General features: G+C 46.4%; 2 protein-coding genes across 4 annotated transcripts in view; one reads left to right on the forward strand and one right to left on the reverse strand.

Moving 5' to 3' along the window:
• Window positions 1-1,000: 1,000 nt before the first annotated feature.
• On the reverse strand, window positions 1,001-25,502 carry KLHDC1 (kelch domain containing 1). Of its 2 annotated transcripts, XM_083166643.1 has the most exons (13): window positions 25,209-25,495; window positions 21,659-21,729; window positions 19,464-19,581; window positions 17,442-17,560; window positions 15,278-15,356; window positions 14,465-14,548; window positions 14,308-14,388; window positions 14,162-14,220; window positions 13,715-13,827; window positions 10,090-10,162; window positions 6,552-6,636; window positions 5,064-5,116; window positions 1,001-3,156 (listed from the first exon to the last, which is right to left on the reverse strand). In XM_083166643.1, exons 1-13 carry the CDS (start codon window positions 25,302-25,304, stop codon window positions 2,982-2,984), a joined length of 1,206 nt encoding a protein of 401 aa, XP_083022769.1. In that variant the 5' UTR covers window positions 25,305-25,495; the 3' UTR covers window positions 1,001-2,981. The 2 variants fall into 2 exon arrangements, with proteins under 2 accessions (XP_083022769.1, XP_083022770.1); XM_083166644.1 differs by lacking the exons at window positions 15,278-15,356; window positions 17,442-17,560 and having other exon boundaries at window positions 25,209-25,502.
• Window positions 24,452-26,856, forward strand: part of POLE2 (DNA polymerase epsilon 2, accessory subunit) — a 46,151-nt gene continuing 43,746 nt past the window's right edge. The window contains exon 1 of one of the 2 annotated variants that reach the window (XM_083166642.1): window positions 24,452-24,537. Coding sequence is in view for 1 of the 2 variants with exons in the window: in XM_083166641.1 (XP_083022767.1) it covers window positions 25,702-25,772 (71 nt within the window). In the remaining variant the exon portion in view is untranslated. Of the gene's footprint in view, window positions 24,538-25,256; window positions 25,773-26,856 lie in introns of those variants that run through there. The other variant, XM_083166641.1, reaches the window with a different exon arrangement.

Below are 26,856 nucleotides of genomic sequence, written 5' to 3' on the forward strand. Positions count from 1 at the left end.
TCAGAGCGTACGCCACAGTGCACGGATGGATCTCGTCCGTTTTCCCACCGACACCTCCTGTATATCTGAGCGTACGCCACAGTGCACCGATTCATAGCAGATATGAAAGTGCATAATGTATGTTCTTGGGAAAAATATACAGATTGTGTGCAAAATAGTGGCCACGGCCTTAGGACATTGCTCCACCATTGCAAGTAGAAATTGAGTCCAAAAACATCCTTGTTGCTCTTAGACGTGGTTTATGTGTATTTTTCCTATGAAAAAACTGGTATGTTTGTGTTACAGTGAAAAAGTTGACACATGTCGACTTCTGTGAATTGAGTGTCCTGCTTTTTAAAGTGTACAAAAACACCTTCTGAATGAGTGTAGATGGTTATAAAATAACTACCTTGACATATATAAGCAGGTCTTAGAATGAATATTACCTAAAATGAAACCAACCTTTACATGTAGAGAAGTGTAGAAAGATAAGCTTCCAATGTGTTTGAGTGCTGTGTGTGGCTTGCAGGTAGTGAAATCATGGTTTTCACTTAATAGGCTGCAGCATTGCTTATTACATTCAGGTGTAGTAATCAGCGTTAATTAGCAGACCCAGGCGTCCGCTCTCATACGGTATCTCTAGGGGTGGTCTGGAGCTATATTTGTCGTCTGCCTGTTTTGCACGGTGCGTTCGCCGATCGAGTGGTTGTAGCACCGTGCATTTTGTGTGCACACCCCCGTGTACGCCCATGTTTACGCCCATTTTTTCTCATTATTCCGGCTGCACCCATAAAAACGCCCACATGCCGCCCACAATGACGTGTTCTTGCGGACAGGTTTTTTCACACGGAGAGACCCGTCCGTGAGCGGTGTGCGGTCGCCGCACATGCGCATTGCGAAAGATACGCATGCGCAGATGAAAAAAAACCCGATCCGCCCATATACGGTCCCACCGTACCAAACAGAATAAACCCCAATATCTCTAGACAGTTTGAAGCTACTTTAATTAAATATTTTTCCATTCAAGTTTAAGACATTTTATTAAATTACAATAAAATAAAAAAACAGAACAACCGCTGTTACAAAGTATTCAGCTTTCTTAAGTGTCTTTATATCTTCTACACAGTGTAGGCTGGATTAATAAACAAAATGACTCAATAAAAAAAAAAATATATCAAATATATATTTCACTTTTAAACAATCAAAGAACAGTTGAAAAAATGACCATTAAGAAATAGAATCGTGTAATCAAAACTAAGAGAAAACAGTGGGGCGGTAGTAAAATACATACACACTTTGTGCCATGGGCGAATCCATAAATACAGAAGTTTATCATGTTGTCGGAATAGGACAGTGGAATCTGCTGATAATAATCGAGATTTTATGAAGGAGACCCTAAAATGACCTCTACTATCCCCTGTTTCTCATATAAATCTTAGGAGGTTTCTGATTGGTTGATACTGGTCACAGTTTATTTGTATTGCTAAAAAAAATACTCTGTGGCATCAGCACTGCTGGATTCCTCGCAAGGATTTAAATAACCTTGAACTATGTACAGTTAGTATAGCTCGCAACAGCGATTCCACATATCAATATTTCATATCAATCAAGAACAATCGCAGGTATCCGGTTGTTTGCTAATGCTAGGATAATGCAGAGGATACTGCGGCGTGATTCTTGTCCTCCATACAAACAATCTACTCACTGGTGGTTTTTAAGCTTGGTAAAACCCCATGGAAATGGATGTGCCATTATAAATCATTTTCTTTTGCAAAACTGCATACTGCTGTTACTTACATTGTGCCCTGTTGGTCTTTTTATGAATGCCGCTTGCTTTCTATAGACTAGGACGCCAGTACAGACCCACTGAAACGTCAAAATACTCTAGGTCTACTTTGAAGCTTAAGGTCGACATGGTAGACCTGAATAAGCTCAACATGAATTTTTCACGTTGGTGGTTTGTTTTTCATACTTTCCTATCCAAGTGGGTACAGAACGAGAATATAATAGTGCGCCTAAAGCATGGCGAGGGTCATGTTGACCTAAAGCTTGTGTCGACCTCCTGTCAATGTCAACTTGGGGTATGTCGACCATTCAAATGTGTTGACCTACTCACTGCTGACCATTAGTGGTCGACCTGGTCATTGTCTAGTACCTTGATGGCTAACCTTGACTCTCCAGCTGTTGTTGAACTACACATCCCAGCATGCTCTGCTTGTTTTACTATTTGGCCATGCTAAATCTGATGCAGAGCATGCTGGGTTGTGTAGTTTAACAAGGTTAGCCATCAAGGGTCTAGAACGTAGGAGTTTCCTAATGCCAAACACTCTGAGTGATAAAGTGGAAGGTGCTAACTCACCAACCAATCAAATCCTAACTGACATTTTTCAAACACATCTGATTGGCTGGTGCGTTATCACCTTCCACCATATCATTTTACCAGGCTTAGAACATCTGCCCCAATAAGCCTTATGTCCATGCAGTGGATGTTGTGAGGCTTGAACCTATTCATCTCCTTTAGAAGTAGACTTTTTATTGTATGAAGGGTTCAAGTACTGAAAGCCGGAGGAACCATAGAGCAAAGTATGTTTGGAAACGTCAGCAACCTGTGTACAGGGCTATAATATGAAGTACAGAGTGATGTATCACCACGTAATACTTATGTGTTCTCAGGGGAACGCACTGCAGGGGGATTATTCCCCAAATGTCCGTACTAGTGCAACTTGGCCAATCACATATTGCCGCGTCAGCCCAAAAAAATGGTGTTTAGTTATGGCGTGTAAGGTTAAATAATAATACGGTGGTAGTCCCCGCCTTACCTAAAATGAAAACATCCAATGCAATGCAAAACGATTGGATGACCCATCTATTCAAACTGTCCTATCAAAACGTCAATAATAAAACCCAACAGTGTGCAGATTATTAATGTCCATGCCTGTGATTGGCTTACACAGGGCTAATGGCAGAAGTGCAAATAGTCAGACGCGTGTCATCTCTAGCGATCAGGTGTTGTTGTTATTAACTTCATCAGAACTCGGATTCCTTCTGCTCTGACGGAAGCTGGTTGCTGCCCAGAACGTGATTCTCTTCTTGGCCTGCTGCAGCAGCCTCCGGGGTAGGCAGGATATCTGGCTTCCCAACACAGAGGTGTTTTTTCCGATACTGTCCAGACACAACCTGGAGATAGGAAGTGACGTTAACACTTTATATTGGTTTCGCTGATCTATTACTATTATTATCTACTATTGCTGGCTGAAGAACTGTCAGAACCGGGGGTGGGGGGGGCTTGGGTCTGTTCCCATGCGGGAGCTCATAGTGGGGGCAAAATGTAATAATAATAATTTTGCCTTGTTAATGATTGCCCCTTTAGGAAAGCCTGGCCAGCTTCCCGCACAGACACCAGACTCGGAGGTATTCCATCTATATAAAGCCCCAACCTAACCCTCCATCCCCTTGCAACCTAACTCTAAACCTCCCTGCTAGTGCCTAAGCCTAACCCCCCCCCCCCACCGTAGCATCCCTTTTCTAAGTGCGTAACCCTAAACATCCCTCCCCCAGCCTGCCTAACCCTTCCCCACCCCCTGCCTGGTAGCCTAACCCCCTTCTAAGTACCTAACCGTGACCCTCCCTCCCCATTGCCTAACCCTAATCCTCCCCCACCCCCGTAGCTAAATTCTTCTAAGTACCTAACCCCTGTACCCTGCTGCCTAAACCAAACCCCTCTTCCCCATAGCATAACCCCCCCCTTCTAAGTGCCTAACCCTGACCCTCCCTCCCCACTGCCTAACCCTAACCCTCCCCCACCCCTATAGCCAAATTCTTCTAAGTACCAAACCCTGACACCGTACCTAGCTGCCTGACCATCCCCCACCCTATACTAACCCCCCTTCGAAGTGCCTAACCCTCCCCACTAGTGCCAAAACTTAACCCTCCCCCACCCCTGCCCCATCCTAACCCCCCCTTCTACGTGCCTAACCCTGTCCGTCCCTCCCCACAGCCTAACCCTCCCCACTAGTGCCAAAACGTAACCCTCCCCCACCCCGGCCCCATCCTGACCCACCCCCCTCTAAGTGCCTAACCCTCCCTGCATCCTAACCCTAACCTTCCCCCGCACCCCCAGCTTAACCCTAAGGCTGGTTTCACACACTCCGGTTTTGACCGGACGGAAAAAAGCCGGACCCACTTTGTCCGGCTTTTAGCCGGATTTCTGGACCTTTCACATGGTCCGGTTTGGAGATCCTGTGGCCCCGCCCCCTCGTCACATGGAGGTGGGTCCAAACAGTTTGACTGGCATGTCAGGTCTGTCGGGGTGTACGCCCGCCCCACTCGTCACATGGGGGCGGGCGTTAGTATACGTCTATTTCCGTGGTGTGTGAAGGCGCCCATTGCCTTCCACACCACACTGATTGGGCAGGACAAGACGGCCACGGCACGGCAACCGGACACTGCAGTGGTAAGATCCGGCTGCTACCCGGCGGCCGCGCCGTGACCGTCCAGTGTGAATGGACACAGAGCTGTCCATCACACACTGTAGGGGCGGCACGGCTTTTAAGCCGTGCGGTAATTTCCCGTCCGGCAGGAGCCGGACAGTGTGAAACCAGCCTAAGACCCCCTCTACTGCCTAAACCCCCCCCCCCCCCACCGCATAATTATGTTTGGCATCCTGGCAGTCAGGATTTCTATGCCAGCATCCTCACTGATGTTGGGATTCCAGTCTCCTGGCGGTAGTTGGGATGATGGCGCCGGTATTGTAAACGCCGGCATGCTGAATACATTCCATCATGGATGTGCTACAAGAACTTGCTATGGTCAGCAAACTAACTAGGGACGTGAGACTACAGTTAACTATAGGATGCCGAGAACAAGGTCCTGGCTTGGTCTATACATTCACTGAGGCGTTCCCCAGTTCTTGGCAGACTTTATTCCATGTCATAATGTACCGTGAGAGCATCGCCAGGCTTAGTAGCCAACGGCCTACTACAACCTAACCAGGCTGTGTATATAGTCTTGTCTGATAGATAACAATTACAGAACATGCCATAGTTCTAAGCACAAATCTACAGACATGAGACGACATCTCTCACCTGAGCAATGAGTAGGGCTGCACCTGAAAGATGAGTAAGTCGTTACAGTGACCCTGCAAGGAAACACAGGCGTATTTAGGTACTAGGTCAAACTGGTTCCCAGGCCTTACAATCTACTAACTACATACTAATCTGCACAAGTCGTACAGCATTTTCTGTAGAATGCACAAAATACATAATTATTGTACAACTGTCATTACTTTCACAACACTGATGCTCCTGATGGGACTGTTACAAATGCCTGACCAGTCCAGCATCGGCCTCCAGACACTTCTCCCTTCCAGTCCAGGCAGCTGTCTAGTGGGGGGTGGGTAGGTATGGATCATTAGGTCACCAGCAAGTAGGTCGACATGGGTTAGGTCGACAGGGTAGGTTAGGTCAACATGGGTAAGGTTGACCTTGAAAAGGTCGACATGTTTTTTTTCCCACCTTTTTTTACGACACAGTCAACATAAACACTAGAACGTAGTACCGCGTTCCCTCACATGGCTCGCCATGCTTCGGGCACGGTGCCTCGCTATGCTCGGCACACTATTTTATTCTCCCACCATGCCCTAGTGGATGGTAGGACATGAAATACCGCCTGTTGGCACATGTCATGTCGTAATGGACACCAAAATGTACCACTACATCCCTTCGCTGCGACCGAATGACAATGTCAACCTTTACCATGTCGACCTAAGGACCATGTCGACCTTAAGTCATGTTGACATTCCTGCCTGTCGACCTAATGCTTATCAACCTACTTGCTGGTGACCCAATGACCGTATCCCCACAATAGATACATGGATAATAATTACAGGTTGATATGTAAAAATGTTGACGCCCACTAATGTTGACATAAAAACGGTGACGGTGCATTTTCCATTGTGTGTAGAACAAGACATGGTCAACATTCTTCCGTCCGCAATATTAAATGTGTCATAATGAACACGTAAATGTCAACATTTCTCCCTGTCAAACTAATACCCATGTCAACGTTCCGCCACACCGGTAACACTGGGTATTTTATCATGTCTACCTGCGCTGCTTTGGCGTTATTCTTTAACCATTCGCGTGCGAAGGGAACCGGTCAAAATAGGTGTGAAAATTGCAACGCAAATCTTTTTATTAACCCCCTGAGTGCCAACGCTGCTGTCAGAGATCCTCAAAATATCCGTTAAAAAAAATGCCAGTTTACAACGATCTTTTTTTTTTTTTTTGGGTGCAGTATTTAACTAAACATCAAACTTGGCTGCATTCATATTTATTTATACTAAAAGGAGAGGCTCTGTATTCAGAGGATCTTCTGAGGATTGCTCACAGCGACGTTGGCACTCGAAGAGTTAACCAAGAAGATTCCGGCAGACTCACAGCGGTTATCTGTGCGCTGCACGACCTTTATTATCATTATCGGAATTTGTAATAACAGTAACTCATGGTTAAACACAGAATTATATAATAACCGGCATGTTCACATTAAAATGAATGAATATTGTATATACTAACAGTATCTAAGGAGAGTAGGTCGTCTTTGCTGCCGCCAAATACCATCACTTCACTGTCTTTCCCCAGACAGGCCGTATGCCACAGTCTAGAAATAGATAAAGGTACAATTAGTGAGTGCAATCTGTTCTAGAGGCCGCCCATGCGTTTCAATCCTACGATATACGGGACCGATTTTCATTAGCATTCAGTTCCGTAGCTTGAAGCCCCACGTTTTCTTACGCTGTTCTGTTAGCAGACGACGGGTTACGTTCCTACAGTATAAATGGCTAATTTCAATTAGTTCCATAGTGTAAAGTCCTTAACACGCTCTTCCCAAGATATTTCCCAGCAGCGCTCTCCCAATATTCTGCAAAATTCCGTTTTAAACAGCAATTGCGGGAAAAGAGCGGTAAAATTATCCTGATCCCCAAAATAGTGATATCAGTAGGATATATGGGGCCAAGAAGGGATAGAGAGTGATAAACAACGGGCCAACCAGCTCCTACCTGCCATATCGCAGGCTGGGTTTGAAAAATGACAGTAAGGAGCTGATGGGGTGTTTGTTTATCACTCTCCATTTTAGCACATTTTGAAGCTTGTTACAAATGGCCCAAAGAGTGATAAAACACTTGCTAATCAACCCCTAACTGCCATGGTACCGGCTGTTCTTGAGAAATGTCAGGTGGGAGCCGATTGGCTGGTCCTTTATCTCTCTTTATGACTCTACACTTTATCAATGGTTACGGCTAAATACGTTTGGCCCATGGGTGTTTTTCACAACTCTAGAAATGATAGGGTAATAATAGCCAGCAAATGTAAGTTCCCAGAGCAGAGGTTTCCAAACTCCCCACAAGGCACCCTAAGGGCTGTTTCACACGCTCCGACTGACACCGGGCGGCGAAACCCCGCACGGCCAAAAGCCGTGCTGTGCACAGTAGCTAGCAATGGACAGTAGTGTGTCCATTCACACAGGATGGCCACGGCCCGGCTGTCACCAGTGGAAAGGACGGCCGCCGGCTGTGGCCATCCCGACCATTATAAACTTCTGTGCACGGCTTCTTGGCCGCGTGGGGTTCCGCCGCCCGGCGGCTGCCGGTGTGTGTGTGAAAGGGGCAGTTCTTTTTTAAATTTCAACTTTATTTTCCATTTTCTTATACATAGTTTAAAACAGATATCTTCTTTACATTGCCCTTGTCTTCCCCAGGGAACATTTTGCTTCTCAATACAGTTTTCCTTTTCTTATTCTCCTTTTTACTATTACAAATGACAAGTTTATTCTCATGTCGCTGGGTGAGCTCCACCGTCTCCCTATTAATGTCATCTTACTCACTTTATTATTTATATTGGCCTAGTGTTTTATACTTATATCAATGACTCCTTTGTGCTTTACGGAGTCAGTATTTTATTCCGTGCATCACTCTCTAGATTTAATTTCATGTTCGTTTATTCTATTATTTAATTCTTACCTTCTGTCACCTACGTCATGCATTGCCTCGACCACTGAAGGTCGGCAGCTCTTAGGTTGACACATGAAAAAGGTTGACATGGCTAAGGTCGACAGGGACAAAAGTTCAACACAAGCATTAGGTCGACATTGGGAAGGTGGACATGGTTTTTTTTTACGTTTTTGGGGGGGCTGACATGTGTTGACAGGCGTTATTTCATCCCCTACCACACATTAGGGCATGGGGGGGGAGAATAGAATAGTGTGCCGAGCAAAGGGAGCCATGCCAGGGGATGCGCTGCACGTTTTCGGTGTCCATGTCGACATTTGGGACAAAAACACGTGAAAAACTCTTGTTGACCTTTTGACTGTCGACCTTAGGCCTGTCGACCGTCAGTGGTAGACCCAATGCATGTTGACCTTAGTTTGGTTGACATAATGATCCATATCCCCTTAGGGGGCGGAGTTTGGGAACCTCTGGCTGGGTGTGGTCTAAGAGATTGACAGTCAATCTGTCTGTGAATCACAATGAAACAGCAACTCTCTGATTCGCAGTCAGACTTTCACCCCCATATTGTGACCCGGGAGGTGTTCCCCGATATTCCCCGATGACCAGTGTTATTCCCGTGACTGACCCAGGTCAGCCTAGGGTGTGAATGACCTGATCTGGGTCACTTGACACCTCCCGGTTGGTAAATCTCCCCCTTAGTATTGACTGACTCAGTAATAAAGCAGTGATGGCAATGAGAAGTACAAGCAGGTGGACACCCGCCCCTCCCTTCCTCACCTCATCCTTGCTGGCAGTACCGGCTCCCTCCTAGTGCAGTAGTACGACCTCTCTCTCTCTCTCTCGGACAATGTCCTCATGGCATGGGGGGTGTCTGGCCTGCCTTCACCTGGTACTCTAGCTCATTGATTCCTAGGTTGCCCTCAATGCTGCTCTAACTTATCACCTCAACCTAAACATTCTAACAAAGAAGGTTATTTACACAGAACATCCATCCTCATCTGTAGCATTACTCCCAGCATGCAACGCCTCCCATACCTCAGGGTCATCTTCCCAAACCCAGCATGCAGACGTAGACCAATCAGACGTGGGTAAATCAGCATGCCCGGGCATAGATGAGCAACAAAGAGTCTAATACACTAGTGGATGCCATTGCAGCAATTGGGCACCAACAAGGTTTGTACATGAACCTCAATTACAGCTAATACGGGCAGATTGTATTAGGGGCATAAGCGGCCAGAACGGGTCCCGACGGCCTCTGCAGATGGCACGATTTACACACAGCCTATGGAGCTGTGAACAGAATCGGGCTGCCGCAAGAAGCGACATGTATTGCCGACGGCAGCTGCCGACTAACTGAATCTGCCCCATCGAGAACTTTTCTAGCAAATAAATATTCAGTTCAGTTCCCTTTTTCTTAACGATTAACGTGCTCATATGCCAAACAGGAACATCATCAGGATCCGAATGACTCACAGACAGGCAGGCGGTTAAAGGGTCGAAATTGTCAAAACGTTGACACAGGAAAAAGATTGACACAATAAAAAAAGTCAACATGACCTTTTTGCAATTGTTTTGTTCATTTTTGGAGACTTTTTCATGGTTTACCATCCACTTGGACTCTGAAAACTGGAACTGTAAAGTGTGGCGGTAGCAGGCGGCATGCGCTTGCATTGGGGGTCCACTCGACACTGACCCCTCCCCCCCCCCAAAAAAAACTGGAAAAACAAGATTTTCACGTGTCAACCTTTCGACGATCGACCTAGACATTGTCTGTGAGCTACACTACACCCCTTCCCATCTGTAAGTTGTACAATGGAGAAAATACACAAAAGGTCCTGATGCTGTAACTTTAACATCCTATGTGGCAGACGTTGCAGGGTGCACCAGGTCCCGCACCAATAGCACACGGACTTTCTGTAATAATTCCTGCTATTGCTATGAAGCTTGATGGAATACAGCAGATTATTATGGCTCCTTGTGTTCTAATCTAACCAGCAAAACAATTATTGTGAAACCTTGAGAATAGGCTACATGTGTATCTCGGAGGAGTGGGCGGACGCATCGGCAGCAAGCCACGATCATACACAGCTTCTGCCCCATGCTACCTTGGCTGGTCTTTCGGTAAGTGTATAAGTTGCTTCCATTCATTGGTTGCCAGGCTGTAGATCCATCCGTCGCCTGGAAAACACAATGGTAGAACAAGCAATGATGCTAGAAAGTGACTTCATTGTGTAACTAATGACTATGAAGAGGAATATTTACTGAGCAAAGAGGTTCTGGATGTGGTATTTAAAGGGCAATCATATTAACCCTTTGAGTTCCACTGCTGCTGTGAGAGATCCTCAAAATATCCGCTAAAAATGCCAGCGCCTCTCACAGCGACTGTTCTTTTAGTATGAATAAATACAAATGCAGCCGAGTCAATTCATTGAAGTTTAGTTAAATATTGCACCCAAAAAAATAACAGTCGCTGTGAGTGACGCTGGCATTTTTAACGGATATTTATCCCTCTCAGCAAAGCACTCAAAGTGTTCAATTCAAATAGAACGATGGTTATAACAAGGTCCAGGAGAGAAACATTCCTCAAATGAAGGGAAGTATTAGAACACGAGGAAATGCACTGACACTGGTGTAAGTTCAGGGGAAATCTGAGGAAAAAGGACTACACAGAAAGGGTAGTGGACAAGTGGAATAGCCTCCCATCAGAGGTGGTAGAGGCTAAGACACTAGAACAATTTAAACATGCTTGGGATAGACATAAGGATAGCCTTGCAAAGAAACGAGGATCAAATATGGGCCCTTATTCTGTTCACTCGCAAAGGCAAATTCCTTTTCAAATGGAAAAAAACATGTGCACTGCAGGTGGGGCAGATGTAACATGTGCAGAGAGAATTAGATTCGGGTGAGTTATTTTGTTTCTGTGCAGAGTAAATACTGGCTGCTTTATATTTACACTGCAACATAGATATTGAAGTACACACCCCACCCAAATCCAACTCTCTCTCTGCACAAGTTACATCTGCCCCACCAGCAATGCACATGGTTTTGTCCATTTGAGAAGGAATTTGCCTTTGCGAGTGAACCAGAATAAGGGACATGGTTTAAGGGTAACAATATGGATAAAAAATGGGCAGACTAGATGGGCCGAATGGTTTTTATCTGCCGTCAAATTATATGTTTCTTGTTTTAATATTATTGCTTTTTTAAATCACTGAGAAGCTGTGACTCTGGGCAGCAGCTGCTTAGTACATGGACCCCTTAGGTTGAAGAACCCCACTACGGCATTATGGGTATTATAATTCATGCGCACATTGGCTCAGAATGACTCACTCAGTGGTGCAGTGTCACTGCTTAGGTCACAGGCTAAGGATCCCCACTACGGCATTATGGGTATTATAATTCATGCGCACATTGGCTAAGAATGACTCACTCAGTGGTGCACTGTCACTGCTTAGGTCACAGGCTAAGGATCCCCACTACGGCATTATGGGTATTATAATTCATGCGCACATTGGCTAAGAATGACTCACTCAGTGGTGCAGTGTCACTGCTTAGGTCACAGGCTAAGGATCCCCACTACGGCATTATGGGTATTATAATTCATGCGCACATTGGCTAAGAATGACTCACTCAGTGGTGCACTGTCACTGCTTAGGTCACAGGCTAAGGATCCCCACTACGGCATTATGGGTATTATAATTCATGCGCACATTGGCTAAGAATGACTCACTCAGTGGTGCAGTGTCACTGCTTAGGTCACAGGCTAAGGATCCCCACTACGGCATTATGGGTATTATAATTCATGCGCACATTGGCTAAGTATGACTCACTCAGTGGTGCACTGTCACTGCTTAGGTCACAGGCTACAGAACCCCACTACGGCATTATGGGTATTATAATTCATGCGCACATTGGCTAAGAATGACTCACTCAGTGGTGCACTGTCACTGCTTAGGTCACAGGCTAAGGATCCCCACTACGGCATTATGGGTATTATAATTCATGCGCACATTGGCTAAGAATGACTCACTCAGTGGTACAGTGTCACTGCTTAGGTCACAGGCTACAGAACCGCACTACGGCATTATGGGTATTATAATTCATGCGCACATTGGCTAAGAATGACTCACTCAGTGGTGCACTGTCACTGCTTAGGTCACAGGCTAAGGATCCCCACTACGGCATTATGGGTATTATAATTCATGCGCACATTGGCTCAGAATGACTCACTCAGTGGTGCAGTGTCACTGCTTAGGTCACAGGCTAAGGATCCCCACTACGGCATTATGGGTATTATAATTCATGCGCACATTGGCTAAGAATGACTCACTCAGTGGTGCACTGTCACTGCTTAGGTCACAGGCTAAGGATCCCCACTACGGCATTATGGGTATTATAATTCATGCGCACATTGGCTAAGAATGACTCACTCAGTGGTGCAGTGTCACTGCTTAGGTCACAGGCTAAGGATCCCCACTACGGCATTATGGGTATTATAATTCATGCGCACATTGGCTAAGTATGACTCACTCAGTGGTGCACTGTCACTGCTTAGGTCACAGGCTACAGAACCCCACTACGGCATTATGGGTATTATAATTCATGCGCACATTGGCTAAGAATGACTCACTCAGTGGTGCACTGTCACTGCTTAGGTCACAGGCTAAGGATCCCCACTACGGCATTATGGGTATTATAATTCATGCGCACATTGGCTAAGAATGACTCACTCAGTGGTGCAGTGTCACTGCTTAGGTCACAGGCTAAGGATCCCCACTACGGCATTATGGGTATTATAATTCATGCGCACATTGGCTAAGTATGACTCACTCAGTGGTGCACTGTCACTGCTTAGGTCACAGGCTACAGAACCCCACTACGGCATTATGGGTATTATAATTCATGCGCACATTGGCTAAGAATGACTCACTCAGTGGTGCACTGTCACTGCTTAGGTCACAGGCTAAGGATCCCCACTACGGCATTATGGGTATTATAATTCATGCGCACATTGGCTAAGAATGACTCACTCAGTGGTGCACTGTCACTGCTTAGGTCACAGGCTAAGGATCCCCACTACGGCATTATGGGTATTATAATTCATGCGCACATTGGCTAAGAATGACTCACTCAGTGGTACAGTGTCACTGCTTAGGTCACAGGCTACAGAACCGCACTACGGCATTATGGGTATTATAATTCATGCGCACATTGGCTAAGAATGACTCACTCAGTGGTGCACTGTCACTGCTTAGGTCACAGGCTACAGAACCCCACTACGGCATTATGGGTATTATAATTCATGCGCACATTGGCTAAGAATGACTCACTCAGTGGTGCACTGTCACTGCTTAGGTCACAGGCTAAGGATCCCCACTACGGCATTATGGGTATTATAATTCATGCGCACATTGGCTAAGAATGACTCACTCAGTGGTGCACTGTCACTGCTTAGGTCACAGGCTAAGGATCCCCACTACGGCATTATGGGTATTATAATTCATGCGCACATTGGCTAAGAATGACTCACTCAGTGGTACAGTGTCACTGCTTAGGTCACAGGCTACAGAACCGCACTACGGCATTATGGGTATTATAATTCATGCGCACATTGGCTAAGAATGACTCACTCAGTGGTGCACTGTCACTGCTTAGGTCACAGGCTAAGGATCCCCACTACGGCATTATGGGTATTATAATTCATGCGCACATTGGCTAAGAATGACTCACTCAGTGGTGCACTGTCACTGCTGAGGCCTCCAAAAAGAAATAACTGGTTGGCTCCGATGGGTGTTAGGCTATGCCACGACCTGCCTTTCGGTGTCTCACCATTTACTTGCATTCTAAGGAGTAAAAAACAGAGTGTGTGTATAACATAGGCCACATGCAGCATATCTGACAGTGCTAGTAGCCAGTTTGTACCTGGGTGTATCTCTAGTACATCCAGGTACAGTTCTCGAGGAAGGTTATGGTATGTTAACCATCGGCCTACCCGTATAGGAGCTGAGCAATAACGATTTTATAACTGACACGTGTCCTGCGTGCCTCAGCTCGGGCGTCAGTATATAAAGTGAGGAGGAACGCGTCGCTCGGCAATGTACCTGTGCAAAGCTGGGCCGGGGCGCTATTTGGTTCAACCAAAGTCAATCGCTGATTGCTTTTCAATGTTTGTCTTACCCGCCTGACCAAGTCCATGTATCCAAGTTCACAAAGTGCAAATCATTCATCCGTGTTTCCTGGACATAAAGATAAGGACACAGTAAACATGTGGGTCATCTGTATACAGCTTCTAATGATAATGTGCAGTAAGATATAATGCTGACCAGGACACGCCCACCAAACACGTAGCCATGGTTTCCCAGGAGAGCGCAGGAATGGGCGGCGCGTGCTTGCGGAGGAGAGTTCTGTAAGTAAGCGTGACACCATTATAACATATGTCTGATGGGACTGGAATGACATGGTAAATTGCCTAGACCTTACTTTTACAGCAGGTTGAATCCAGGCTTGTTCCTCTGTGTCAAATACATGGAGATCATTGTTCCATCCCCAAAACATCTGACCCTCCTGTAAACAATACAAGTGGTTGGCCAAACATAGGATTAATGGGGCAGATTTTAAGAAGCATTTAAATAAGACCTGAGCAGCCAAACAAACATGTAACTGGGACATGTTATTAGCCAGGTGAAATGACTGTCCAATGAGAAGTAGTTAGGCAACAGACAAAGGCCTTTATTCAGATCTGATCGCAGTACAAATTTGTTTGGGAAATGGGCAAAACCATGTGCACTGCAGGTGGGGCAGATGTAACATGTGCAGAGAGAGTTAGATTTGGGTGAGTTATTTTGTTTCTGTGCATGGTAAATACTGGCTGCATTATTTTTACACTGCAATTTAGATTTCAGTTTCAACACACCCCACCCAAATTTAACACTCTCTGCACATGTTACATCTGCCCCATCTGCAGAGCACACGGTTTTGCTAATTTTCCAAACAAATTTGTACTGCAATCAGATCTGAATAAGGGCTAAAGGCCGTGCATTTCAGCCTTGCGAGTCCACCAGACCCCGGAGAATAACGGGACGCCCCCCCCCCCCCCCCCAGCTGCGGGAACACCCACATCTTTCAATGGTTGCTGACCATCGAAAGATGTGGAAGGTGCACTCATATAAAAGTGACTTTCAAGTCACTTACATACGCGTGCACGCTGGGACGGCAGCTGACATCTGGTGGTGACAAATTACCTACATACATTGTATGTGCCAAATGTAAGAGCAAATGAGTTGATGTCATTACCCATGATGCCTCGTGCACATGAAAGCAGTCGCTAAGTTGGTTGTGGCTTCTGCACCCGTAGCCTCCAAAATATACTAATCTAAAAAGGGGAAAAAAGAAATCAAATTCTCATTCTATATATAGCTGTGGCATCGGAATGAGGGGTTGTGGGGAACAAAAGCTGCAATAAGTGGGGTTCGGAGGAAGAGAGTAAGACCTACACACACTGTGCGGCATATATATAATATAGCGCCCGAGTTTGTCCGAGGTGCGGGATACCGGCTGATCTCAGATGGGTTTTTAAAGCAGCAATCATTGCAGCTTTAGAAGAAACGTCAAGGTTCAGCCGCATCCGGCACCTGTGGCAAGCGCAGTTCTGTATGTGTAGGCTGGGTAGCCAGGGTGCGGGACATGTGTGACCATGAGATCCGGTCGATAGTCAATAGGTCAACCCTATCGGTCAACATGGAAATGGTCGACACAGGAAAAGGTGTCAGCTGTGGGTCAGCGGATAGAATAGGAAATTTGGAGCTGTGGGTCAGCAGATAGAATAGGAAATACGGAGCTGTGGATCAACAGATAGAATAGGAATTACAGAGCTGTTAGTCAGTGGATAGAGTAGGAATTACAGAGCTGTGGGTCAGCGGACAGAATTGGAATTACGGAGCTGTGGATCAACAGATAGAATAGGAATTACAGAGCTGTTAGTCAGTGGATAGAGTAGGAATTACAGAGCTGTGGGTCAGCGGACAGAATTGGAATTACGGAGCTGTGGATCAACAGATAGAATAGGAATTACGGAGCTGTTGGTCAGCGGATAGAATAGGAATTACGGAGCTGTGGATCAGCAGATAGAATAGGAACTATGGAGCTGTTAGTCAGCGGATAAAGTAGGAATTACGGAGCTGTGGGTCAGCGGATAAAGTAGGAATTACGGAGCTGTGGGTCAGCGTATATAATAGGAAGTACGGAGCTGTGGGTCAGCGGATAGAATAGGAATTACGGAGCTGTGGGTCAGCGGATAGAATAGGAATTACGGAGCTGTGGGTCAGCGGATAGAATAGGAATTACAGAGCTGTGGGTCAGCGGATAGAATAGGAATTACGGAGCTGTGGGTCAGCGGATAGAATAGGAATTACGGAGCTGTGGGTCAGCGGATTGAATAGGAATTACGGAGCTGTGGGTCAGCGGATAGAATAGGAATTACGGAGCTGTGGGTCAGCGGATAGAATAGGAATTACGGAGCTGTGGGTCAGCGGATAGAATAGGAATTACGGAGCTGTGGGTCAGCGGATAGAATAGGAATTACAGAGTTTTGGATCAGCAGATAGAATAGGAATTACGGAGCTGTGGGTCAGCGGATAGAATAGGAATTACGGAGCTGTGGGTCAGCGGATTGAATAGGAATTACGGAGCTGTGGGTCAGCGGATAGAATAGGAATTACAGAGCTGTTAGTCAGTGGATAGAATAGGAATTACGGAGCTGTGGGTCAGCGGATAGAATAGGAATTACGGAGCTGTGGGTCAGCGGATAGAATAGGAATTACGAAGATGAGTATAAAAGGCTAGGGGAAACACAGAATGTTCCATTTGCGGCGGGGGCTTCTTGTACATCAGGGGTTCTCAGAACCCCACACAGTTCACGTTTTCCATGTCACTCGGCGGTGCACAGGTGCATTCATTACTCACTGACACATTTTAAAAGATCCGCAGGTGGAGCTAATTATTTCACTTGTGATTCTGTCAGGAGACCTTAAAAACATGTACTGTGTAGGGTCCTGAGGACCTAGTTTGAGAACCTGTGCTGTTCATATTTTACATGCAATAAAATCTCCAGTAAGCTGAAATTTCAAACAGACACCACACAAACAACCACCAACTCCACACAAAGACCTGAGATGACCACACAGATTGCGACCCAGTCGTTTCAGTCAATCGCCAAATGACAGGATTAGTAACTAATCGGCCACACGCGGTGACGGCTCTGGTCCAGTCCTTCACGGGGCCACATTTCCGAATATTATTATGCCAATTTAATCTAAAACTAATAAACTAAGAAATAAAAGGACGGTGTCCTGGCATTTGTTATTGATCAAGTCACCACTGGTACTTATATGTAATTGTAAGAGATCATAGCAGAGATGTAAGCCGGCCTAATGGTAATCTTACAGTGCTCCATGCTCACCGATCTTTGTAAGCCCAGCAGGACAGCTTGTCACGTGGTGTTGGTGGTTGGCCCTTAAAATTCTTTATGTGTTTCCATGTGAACACTTCAGTTCCTGATCGCAGATCCACATAATACAGCTTTAAAGATACATGCAAATATCTGGATGTCACTACTGGTAAAAACCAATTTTTGACATTAAAAGGAAAAAGTTTTCAAAAACAAGGTTGGTTTTCCAGGACATATAATTATGGCCTAGACCAGGGGTGGCCAAACCTGTCCTCGAGATCTACCAACAGTTCACGTGTCTCAGGCAACCTGTGGATCTATAGTAGGAATGAATGCAGCAGGTTTGAAAATGTGACGGTTAGTAATGGCTACAGCTGTGCACCATCTAGGTGATTTGAAAAAAGTAGACCTTTGGTAGATCTTGAGGACTGGTTTGGTCACCCCTGGCCTAGAGGGTCATTAAATGACGTCAGGGCCAATTTACCAAATTAGAGACACAAGATGTTCAGCAAGGGTACTGGCCAGGGGAGGAACCCCCCAAAAATCCCTAATATTAGTATAATATAAACAGATTGCACTATGGGCTGGGAATAAAGCAATACAAAGCAAGTAACTGCACCTTGGTAACACCATGCCGGACTGCGGGTGGGGGCGATGTCACATGTAGAGAGCAATTTAAATCTTTTAGAGGGGTATGTCCAAACTGCAGTGTAAAAACAAGGCTGCCTAGTATTTGTGGGCTGCATGCAGAAGTAGCCAGTATTTACCTTGCATGCAAAACAATACATGTATTTGCACCACTTGCAGTGCTGCATGATTTCTCCAGGTGTAGTTACTCTTTTTTTTTTTCTTCCTTTGTTCCCAATCCATATTCAGGATCTATAATCGGGTATGTTGGTAAAAGTGGTAGAAAAATGACCACATTCAGCCTGTGTCTACCCGCTGAAGACAGTGGTGATCCATGTGCTCAATCAATTGCCACATTTCCACCACTTTGACCTCCTATTTGTTATATTGTCGGCATTATACCCCACTGTGTGGCAGCAGGGAGAATGGTTAGCCATTGAAGTGCACCTTCCCATCCGATTCATACAAGCACAAACAAAGGCAATAAAGGGGCCCGTTTATGACGGATCGCAAATTCAATGCAATCTGAGTGGAATAGTACCGGCTAGGATCACATTGCAATATGCAATTCTATCGGCAGCAAAAGCCCGTCCCTGTGATGTGCAGTGGGAGGGTTCCAGGTGCATTGAGTAGGCCAGTGAGGGCTAACCTTGACACTCCAGCTGTTGTTAAACTACACATACCAGGATGCCCTGCATCAGTTTTAGCATGGCCAAATAGCAAAACTGTAGCAGGGCATGCTGGAATGTGTAGTTCAACAACAGCTGGAGTGTCAAGGTTAGCCGTCACTGGAGTAGACCATTTCCAGATGGCAGTAGCTCCAGAGGCCAACATCGGGAATGGAGGGATCACAGTGGTTATCAGAGATGCCTGCTGCAGTGTCTCCGTCATACATGCCGGCAGTACTTTATATTTGCGGCTTAACCCCAAAATCAGGGCTTTATTTACTTACCTACTAACTACTGTTTTAGATATTTTATATATTGCTTCATTTATGTGACTCATCCCTGTCCCATATCTGTCCAGGGCATTATAGTGACATGTGCGATGATTATATTTATATTAAGCATTCTGATAGATGCAGAGTTCTCTGTATACATGTATTATAAGTAGTTTAATCCATGTATTACTTGTGTATACTACTATACCTGAGATCAGCTAACTCATACTTTCTTCATTCATTCACATTTACTGTTAATAATTAGGGATGTGCAGATCCGGATTTACCCGGATCTCAAAACGGTATCTTATAGGCTATCTGGCTGTCACATGTTTTGAAGGCAAAACATGTGACAGCTGATAGCCAATAAGATCCCGTTTTGAGATCCGGATCTGCACATCCCTTTTAATAATGACTCAATTCAATAACCTTTAATGAAGTGGTAAATACTGAAAAACTGAACATACCTGATTGCTGTAACCTTTGTCATCATAGCCGCCAAAGATATAGAGTTTCCCATTCAGGCATGCCCCACAGCTGCCGGACATTGATGGGGGCAGGTCACCGTTTGTTAAGTGCATTCTCCTACAATTTAAAGGGATCAACCAAAAGAATTACTGTTGGAATTTAAAGGGATCAACCAAAAGAATTAGTGCTGGAATTTAAAGGGACAGTACTCTAAGAAGGGGCATATCTACAACTGGTGGAGAGGGGTGGACGTTGGCCCCTACACCTAGAACAGCCCTCACCTTGCAGAATGTTGTCCCCCCCCCATGTAACGAGGTGGTGGTATCATCTTTCAGGTCATATCTGCGGAAAGATGACTTGGGGCACTCTGGGCGCTGTGCCAGCTTTTGTTTTCTTCGGCGCATGCCACTGGCCGAAGGTTAGCTGCAACTAGCAAGGGTTACTCTGCACACAGCTGCTCTCGGGTGTTAATATGCTATTGTATCTGTTCACCAGACAGATCCATGGGAAAGAAAACGGAAGTATACAGGGTCTATATACAGATGGCATTATGACACACTTGGTATATATTAATGTAATACAGGGACCTGATGCCTATTACTATATATGGATTGATGCTGTGTTGCTGTGTGTATTTGCTCCTTTGGTTCTATTTGAGTGTTTAATTTCTTCTGACGGTTCTGTCTCCATTGGGGTCACGTGTAATTTGGATGATTATCATGGATGCAGGGTGTCTGGGGCACCCATGCCCATGGATCTAAGGCAAGGATGGCCAAACCAGTTCTTGAGATCTACCAACAGTCCATGTTGTCCAGGCCACCTCTGTACTTGTAGAATGTGTCGGTTAGGAATGAATGCAGCATGTTTGAAAATGGGGTCTGGGAAATGTGACAGTTAGTAACGACTGCACCTATGCATCAGATAGGGGGTCTGGGAAATGTGACAGTAAGTAATGACTCCAGCTATGCACCAGCTAAGGGGTCTAGAAAATGTGACAGTTAGTAATGACTGCACCTGTGCACCAGTTAGGGGGTATGGGAAATGTGACCGTTAGTAATGACTGCACCTGTGCACCAGCTAGGGTATAGGAAATGTGACCGCTGGTAATGATTGCACCTGTGCACCAGCTTGGGGGTCTTGGAAATGTGACAGGTAGTAATGACTGCACCTGTGCACCAGCTAGGTGGTCTGAAAATGTGACAGTAATGACTGCACCTGTGCACCAGCTAGGTGGTCTGGAAATGTGACAGTAATGACTGCACCTGTGCACCAGCTAGGGGGTATGGGAAATGTGACAGTAATGACTGCACCTGTGCACCAGCTAGGGGGTATGGGAAATGTGACAGTTAGTAATGACTGAACCTGTTCACCAGCTAGGTGATCTGGGAAATGTGACCGTTAGTAATGACTGCACCTGTGCACCAGCTAGGTGATCAGGGAAATGTGACCATTAGTAATGACTGCACCTTTGCACCAGCTAGGGGTATGGGAAATGTGATAATTAGTAATGATTACTGCACCTGTGCACCAGCTAGGTGGTCTGGAAATGTGACAGTAATGACTGCACCTGTGCACCAGCTAGGGGGTATGGGAAATGTGACCGTTAGTAATGACTGCACCTGTGCACCAGATAGGTGGTCTGGGAAATGTGACAGTTAGTAATGACTGCACCTGCGCACCAGCTAGGTGATCTAGGAAATGTGACCGTTAGTAATGACTGCACCTGTGCACCAGCTAGGTGATCTGGGAAATGTAAGTTAGTAATGACTGCACCTGTGCACCAGCTAAGTGATCTGGGAAATGTGACCATTAGTAATGACTGCACCTGTGCACCAGCTAGGTGGTCTGGGAAATGTGACCGTTAGTAATGACTGCACCTGTGCACCAGCAAGGTGATCTGGGAAATGTGACCTGTCAGCAGATCTCAAGGACTGGTTTGGCCAGCCCTGATCTAGGGAAACCCTGCATTCAGTGGTGCCATCTTTCTTGTGTGTGTGTGTGTGTGTGTGGAGGAGGGGGCGTATAAATTCTCTGTAAATTGTTAGGTTATAAATAAGGATAATAATACTATTATGTTTTCTTTTTATTATACTGTAGGTAGGTCGGATAACATCTACATCTAGTAACTGGATTAAATTCCCTGAAAAAACAAAATAAAGTTGAAACAATACAATCCTGATAACTTGCTACTTACCATAGGCCGCTTTCAATGTCATAGACCCATATTTCATCATTTGGCAAGTACACCTCATTTTCTTCAATTGTCTGCAAGAACAAGTTTAGAAGTGGTTATATTAAGGGGTGTACACGTGGGCAGGCTGCTGGCGATTTTGATTAAGACGACTTTGACATTGCGCACTATGTGATTTTGACTGTGTGTGACTCCTGTAGATGGTGAATGCGCACTACATGCTCCCCAGCGCTGTCTCCTCCCTGTCCTGTAGATGTAGAATGGGTACTCTTTACCTAGAACGGCGCCCGCGATTAGAATCGCGGGCGTCGGGGGTAAAAAATCGCGGTCATCGCGGGCATCGCGGGTAAATCGCGGGTACATAAAAATCGTGTACCCGCGATGACCGCGATTTTCCCATAGGGAACAATGTTAAAAAGCCTGATTGACCGCGATTTTACTTTAAAATGCCTCAATGCCCGCGATTTTCACATAGGAATCAATGTTAAATGGGCTACAGAGCCCAAATAGGCAGAATTAACCCTTAAATGTCACCCCAATTTTTGTACGCCACCCCACGATCCACGCCAACCCGAAGCGTGGCGAGCGCAGCGAGCCCGCGAGGGGCGGCGGTACGCGTCCTCCGACCTTTTCATGCCCTACTATCCACGTCGGCGTGGAGTTGAGAATAGAATAGTGTGGCGAGCGCAGCGAGCCACCGAGCCCGAAGCGTGGCGAGCGCAGCGAGCCCCGCGAGGGGACGCGGATACCTTCACAGTTATACGCGTCCCCTCGCGGGCTTCACAGGTATCCGTGGCGAAAAGCGGACACCTGTGAAGCCCGCGAGGGGACGCGTTTACCTGTGAAGGTATCCGCGTCCCCTCGCGGGGCTCGCTGCGCTCGCCACGCTTTGGGCTCGGTGGCTCGCTACGCTCGCCACACTATTCTATTCTCAACTCCACGCCGACGTGGATAGTAGGGCATGAAAAGGTCGGAGGACGCGTACGTGGATCGTGGGGTGGCGTACAAAAATTGGGGGGACATTTAAGGGTTAATTGTGCCTATTTGGGCTCTGTAGCCCATTTAACATTGATTCCTATGGGAAAATCGCGGGCATTGAGGCATTGAATGCAAAATCGCGGTCAATCAGGCTTTTTAACATTGTTCCCTATGGGAAAATCGCGGTGATCGCGGGCATCGCGTCGCGGCCGTTTATGTACTGCCCGCGATGCCGCGATCACCGCGATGGGCGCCGTTCTAGGTAAAGAGTACCGTAGAATGTGCAATACATGCTCCCCAGCGCTGTCTCCTCCCTGTCCTGTAGATGGAGGACGCACACTACATGCTCCCCAGCCATGTCTCCTCACTGTCCTGTAGATGGAGAAAGCACACTACATGCTCCCCGGCGCTGTCTCCTCCCTGTCCTGTAAATGGAGAACACACACTACTTGCTCCGCGGCGCTGTCTCCTCCCTGTCCTGTAGATGGAGAACGCGCACTACATGCTCCCCAGCGCTGTCTCCTCCCTGTCCTGTAGATTGAGAACGCGCACTACATGCTTTCCAGCGCTGTCTCCTCCCTGTCCTGTAGATGGAGAACGCACACTACTTGCTCCGCGGCGCTGTCTCCTCCCTGTCCTGTAGATGGAGAACGCGCAGTACATGCTCCCCAGTGCTGTCTCCTCCCTGTCCTGTAGATGGAGAACGCGCACCACATGCTCCCCGGCGCTGTCTCCTCCCTGTCCTGTAGATGGAGAACGCACACTACATGCTCCCCGGCGCTGTCTCCTCCATGTCCTGTAGATAGAGAACGCACACTACATGCTCCCCGGCGCTGTCTCCTCTCTATCCTGCAGATGGAGAACGTACACTACATGCTCCCCAGCGCTGTCTCCTCTCCGTCCTGTAGATGGAGAACGTACACTACATGCTCTAGGAGGGATGGGAGAGGTTTCGTGGGTCGCACAAGACACAATAATACACAGAGAGGACCCCCTGAATTATAATGTTCTGGACAATTCAGTTGTACATGTGGGGGTGTGCTACCTCGGACATAGATTAAACAGGTAAAGAAAACAAAGAGAAGATGTCCTGTGTCGGTGCACCAAGATAAGAATAAGAATAAAATTTAACTTTTATTGGTTACATTTTAGAACTGCGAGATAAACAATACATTCAATTACAGACAGGGGTGGGATGTGATACTCTTTAAAACTAAGGTGGCAGGCTGATGTTTGTAGTGGAATATAGTATATGTACTGTTTTCACTTGGAACCATGTGCTATTGGTCCGTACAGAAGATAAACTGTTCGGGCCAAGTACTGGTACTGGTAACACGAGCGGGTTAGTCAACCTCTTTATTGGATGCTCTATTTACCAGAATACCGCTAGTATCAGTTTGCTTAAGACGCAAATGTAAGGATGTGGTGGCACAAGTGGTGGCTCCTTGATAAAGGTCCATGTTGGGACCGAAACGTCGGAGCATACATACTCTTAAGTATATTGCCTAACTGCACCTATTGGATTAAATTATCATTTTATCTAAATCACAAGGCTGATTTGTGATTTTGGAGAGTGCTCTGCTTCCACACTGAGTGTGGATCCTGGACTATTAGTTGGGTACATGCTTTTGCATGCACCCTTGCCGGGCACCCCAAGTGTTGCTTTGTTGGGTGAGAGTGCGGTCTTTCCAGATATCTATCAGTTATATATATATATAGTTTCTATAAAGTTTTGTTGAAAGAAAGTTTAGTAAACACTGCCACTCATTTCTTTCTTTCAACAAAACTTTATAGAAACCACACACATTGACATGTTGCCAATGACGTCACTACCTCAGCACCTCCGGCGTCGGCACGTGACCGCTGTCTCTGAATACACTTATGGTACTGCACTACTTATAGAGGTAAGCACACCCTCTTTGTTTATGTATGATGTTTTGATAAAAGCTGCACGCGGTTGAAACGTCAACCTAACCCAGAGAGGTTACGTGTTGTTCTTTATTGATACCAAGTCCCGAGTGCCGCGGCTCTCCAATGTGTGTATATACATATATCTATCTAGTGTCTGTGTGTCTCCGAAACACTGCCATATGCTGGCAACAAGTGAAACTACATCTCTTTCACGCATACAGAAACACAGAGGCAATCACAAGGTAGCAGACTAGCTTTCGAAGCATTTGCTACGGGTGGGCTTACTAAATATATATATATATATATATATATATATATATATATATATATATAAAAAATACTATATAGCAATAGTGGCATGAAAAACGGATATACTGCTCCAGATGTACTACACCTAGTAACTCCATGTTACCATGCACCTCAAAACTCAGTGCACGCTGCCATATGTAGCACAGTATCTGCCCCTCACAGTAATAACCACACACTTTAATAGGGGTATGTCTATGTACCAACAACTAGAGATTTGTGGGCAGACCCCGTCATCTACTGTATGTGGAGTTGCTGAGATGATACACTCCCGTATAGGGACAAGGGTCATATTATATCTATCCCCCACAGGTAAACCCGAACACCTCCCTGCATGACCCCCCCCCGGGCGGCTTACCACGTATCCCCCCCATACATAGAGCCAGTGTTGGTCGGTGGCGGCGCAGTGCCCGCTCCTCTCCTCGGCCACACAGTAGGGCTGCGCGGCGGCCATGGTAACCTGCTCCCAGCCTCACTCAGCTGTCACCAGCAGCAGCACAGGAGGGAGGACGGGGCGCCGCACGGGACAAAGCCAAACGCGCAGCAGCACATAATGCCCAGAGGCTGGCAGCACGCCTTTACTGTAGGAGAGTATAGCCGGGACATGCTGCGCCTTGTAGTACTACCACAGGCTAATGCTTTATGACAGACACTGCGGAAAGCCTCTAGGAATGAATCACCGGGTGACACATACTCCGGTGACGGCAGTCACTGTGGTCTTCGGCAAGATGGCGTCGCTGCGGACAGAGAAGGAAGGTATTGGTAATCCCCCTGGTGCTTGGAGCCCCCTGTCACCGGGCTGATGACGTCACCTCCAGCTGGTCTCCGGGATTTGGCGCCAAGGTTTGGAGATGGCCACTGACACCAGGCTGAAGAGTAAGGTGACCTCCGCCTTCAAGATGCACGGGCTGCTGCTGCGGGCGTGAGTACCCCATAAGTGCAGGGCCGGGTGCACACCCCGACGTGTGGTGTCAATGCTAGTTGTATGGAAAAAAATAGGTTCAGCAACTCGGGTCTCGGGGTGGAGCTATATGTGTGTGTGTGTATGTATGTGTGTGTATATATGTGTATAATATATATATATTTATATATATATACACACACACACACACACACACACACACACACACACACACACACACACCTACCTCCCAACATGACCCTCCCCAGGAGGGACACATTGCTCTGCTCCTGGACTTTCCGCTTAATGCACGATTCTCTTCATCTGTGTTGAACAGTATTATAAATAAAACTTATTTTCTGTAAAGTGCAGTTTTGGCCCAGGGCAGGTTCACATTATCTCCTCTTTAATGAGAAATGTTTGATCTGTGTTCCTACGGTTTCATTATCACATGTCCTGGTATAGTGTCCTGCTCATCATATGTATGTCTAATGCATTACCTGTCATACAATACATACAAGTGATCGCTCCCACGTTACCTGTCATACATACAGGTGACAGCTCCCACGTTACCTGTCATACATACAGGTGACAGCTCCCACGTTACCTGTCATACATACAGGTGACAGCTCCCACGTTACCTGTCATACATACAGGTGACAGCTCCCACGTTACCTGTCATACATACAGGTGACAGCTCCCACGTTACCTGTCATACATACAGGTGACAGCTCCCACGTTACCTGTCATACAATACGTACAGGGGATAGCTGCCATGTTACCTGTCATACAATACATGCAGGTGATCGCTCTCACGTTACCTGTCATACAATACGTACAGGTGACCGCTCCCACGTTACCTGTCATACAATACGTACAGGTGACAGCTCCCCCGTTACCTGTCATACAATACGTACAGGTGACCGCTCCCACGTTACCTGTCATACAATACGTACAGGTGACAGCTCCCACGTTACCTGTCATACAATACGTACAGGTGACAGCTCCCACGTTACCTGTCATACATTACGTACAGGTGACAGCTCCCCCGTTACCTGTCATACAGTACGTACAGGTGACAGCTCCCACGTTACCTGTCATACAG

The sequence above is a fragment of the Crinia signifera genome, chromosome 12 (genome assembly GCF_055691185.1).
Source record: "Crinia signifera chromosome 12, ASM5569118v1, whole genome shotgun sequence".
Lineage (NCBI taxonomy): Eukaryota > Metazoa > Chordata > Amphibia > Anura > Myobatrachidae > Crinia > Crinia signifera.

Coding starts and splice junctions, on each gene's coding strand:
- KLHDC1 (XM_083166643.1), bottom strand. CDS start 25,304: ATGGCCGCCGCGCAGCCCTACTGTGTGGCCGAGGAGAGGAGCGGGCAC. Junction 21,730..25,208: donor ATGTATGGGGGGGATACGTG/GTAAGCCGCCCG, acceptor TTGTTCTTGCAG/ACAATTGAAGAAAATGAGGT. Junction 17,561..19,463: donor ACAAAGGTTACAGCAATCAG/GTATGTTCAGTT, acceptor GTATCTTTAAAG/CTGTATTATGTGGATCTGCG.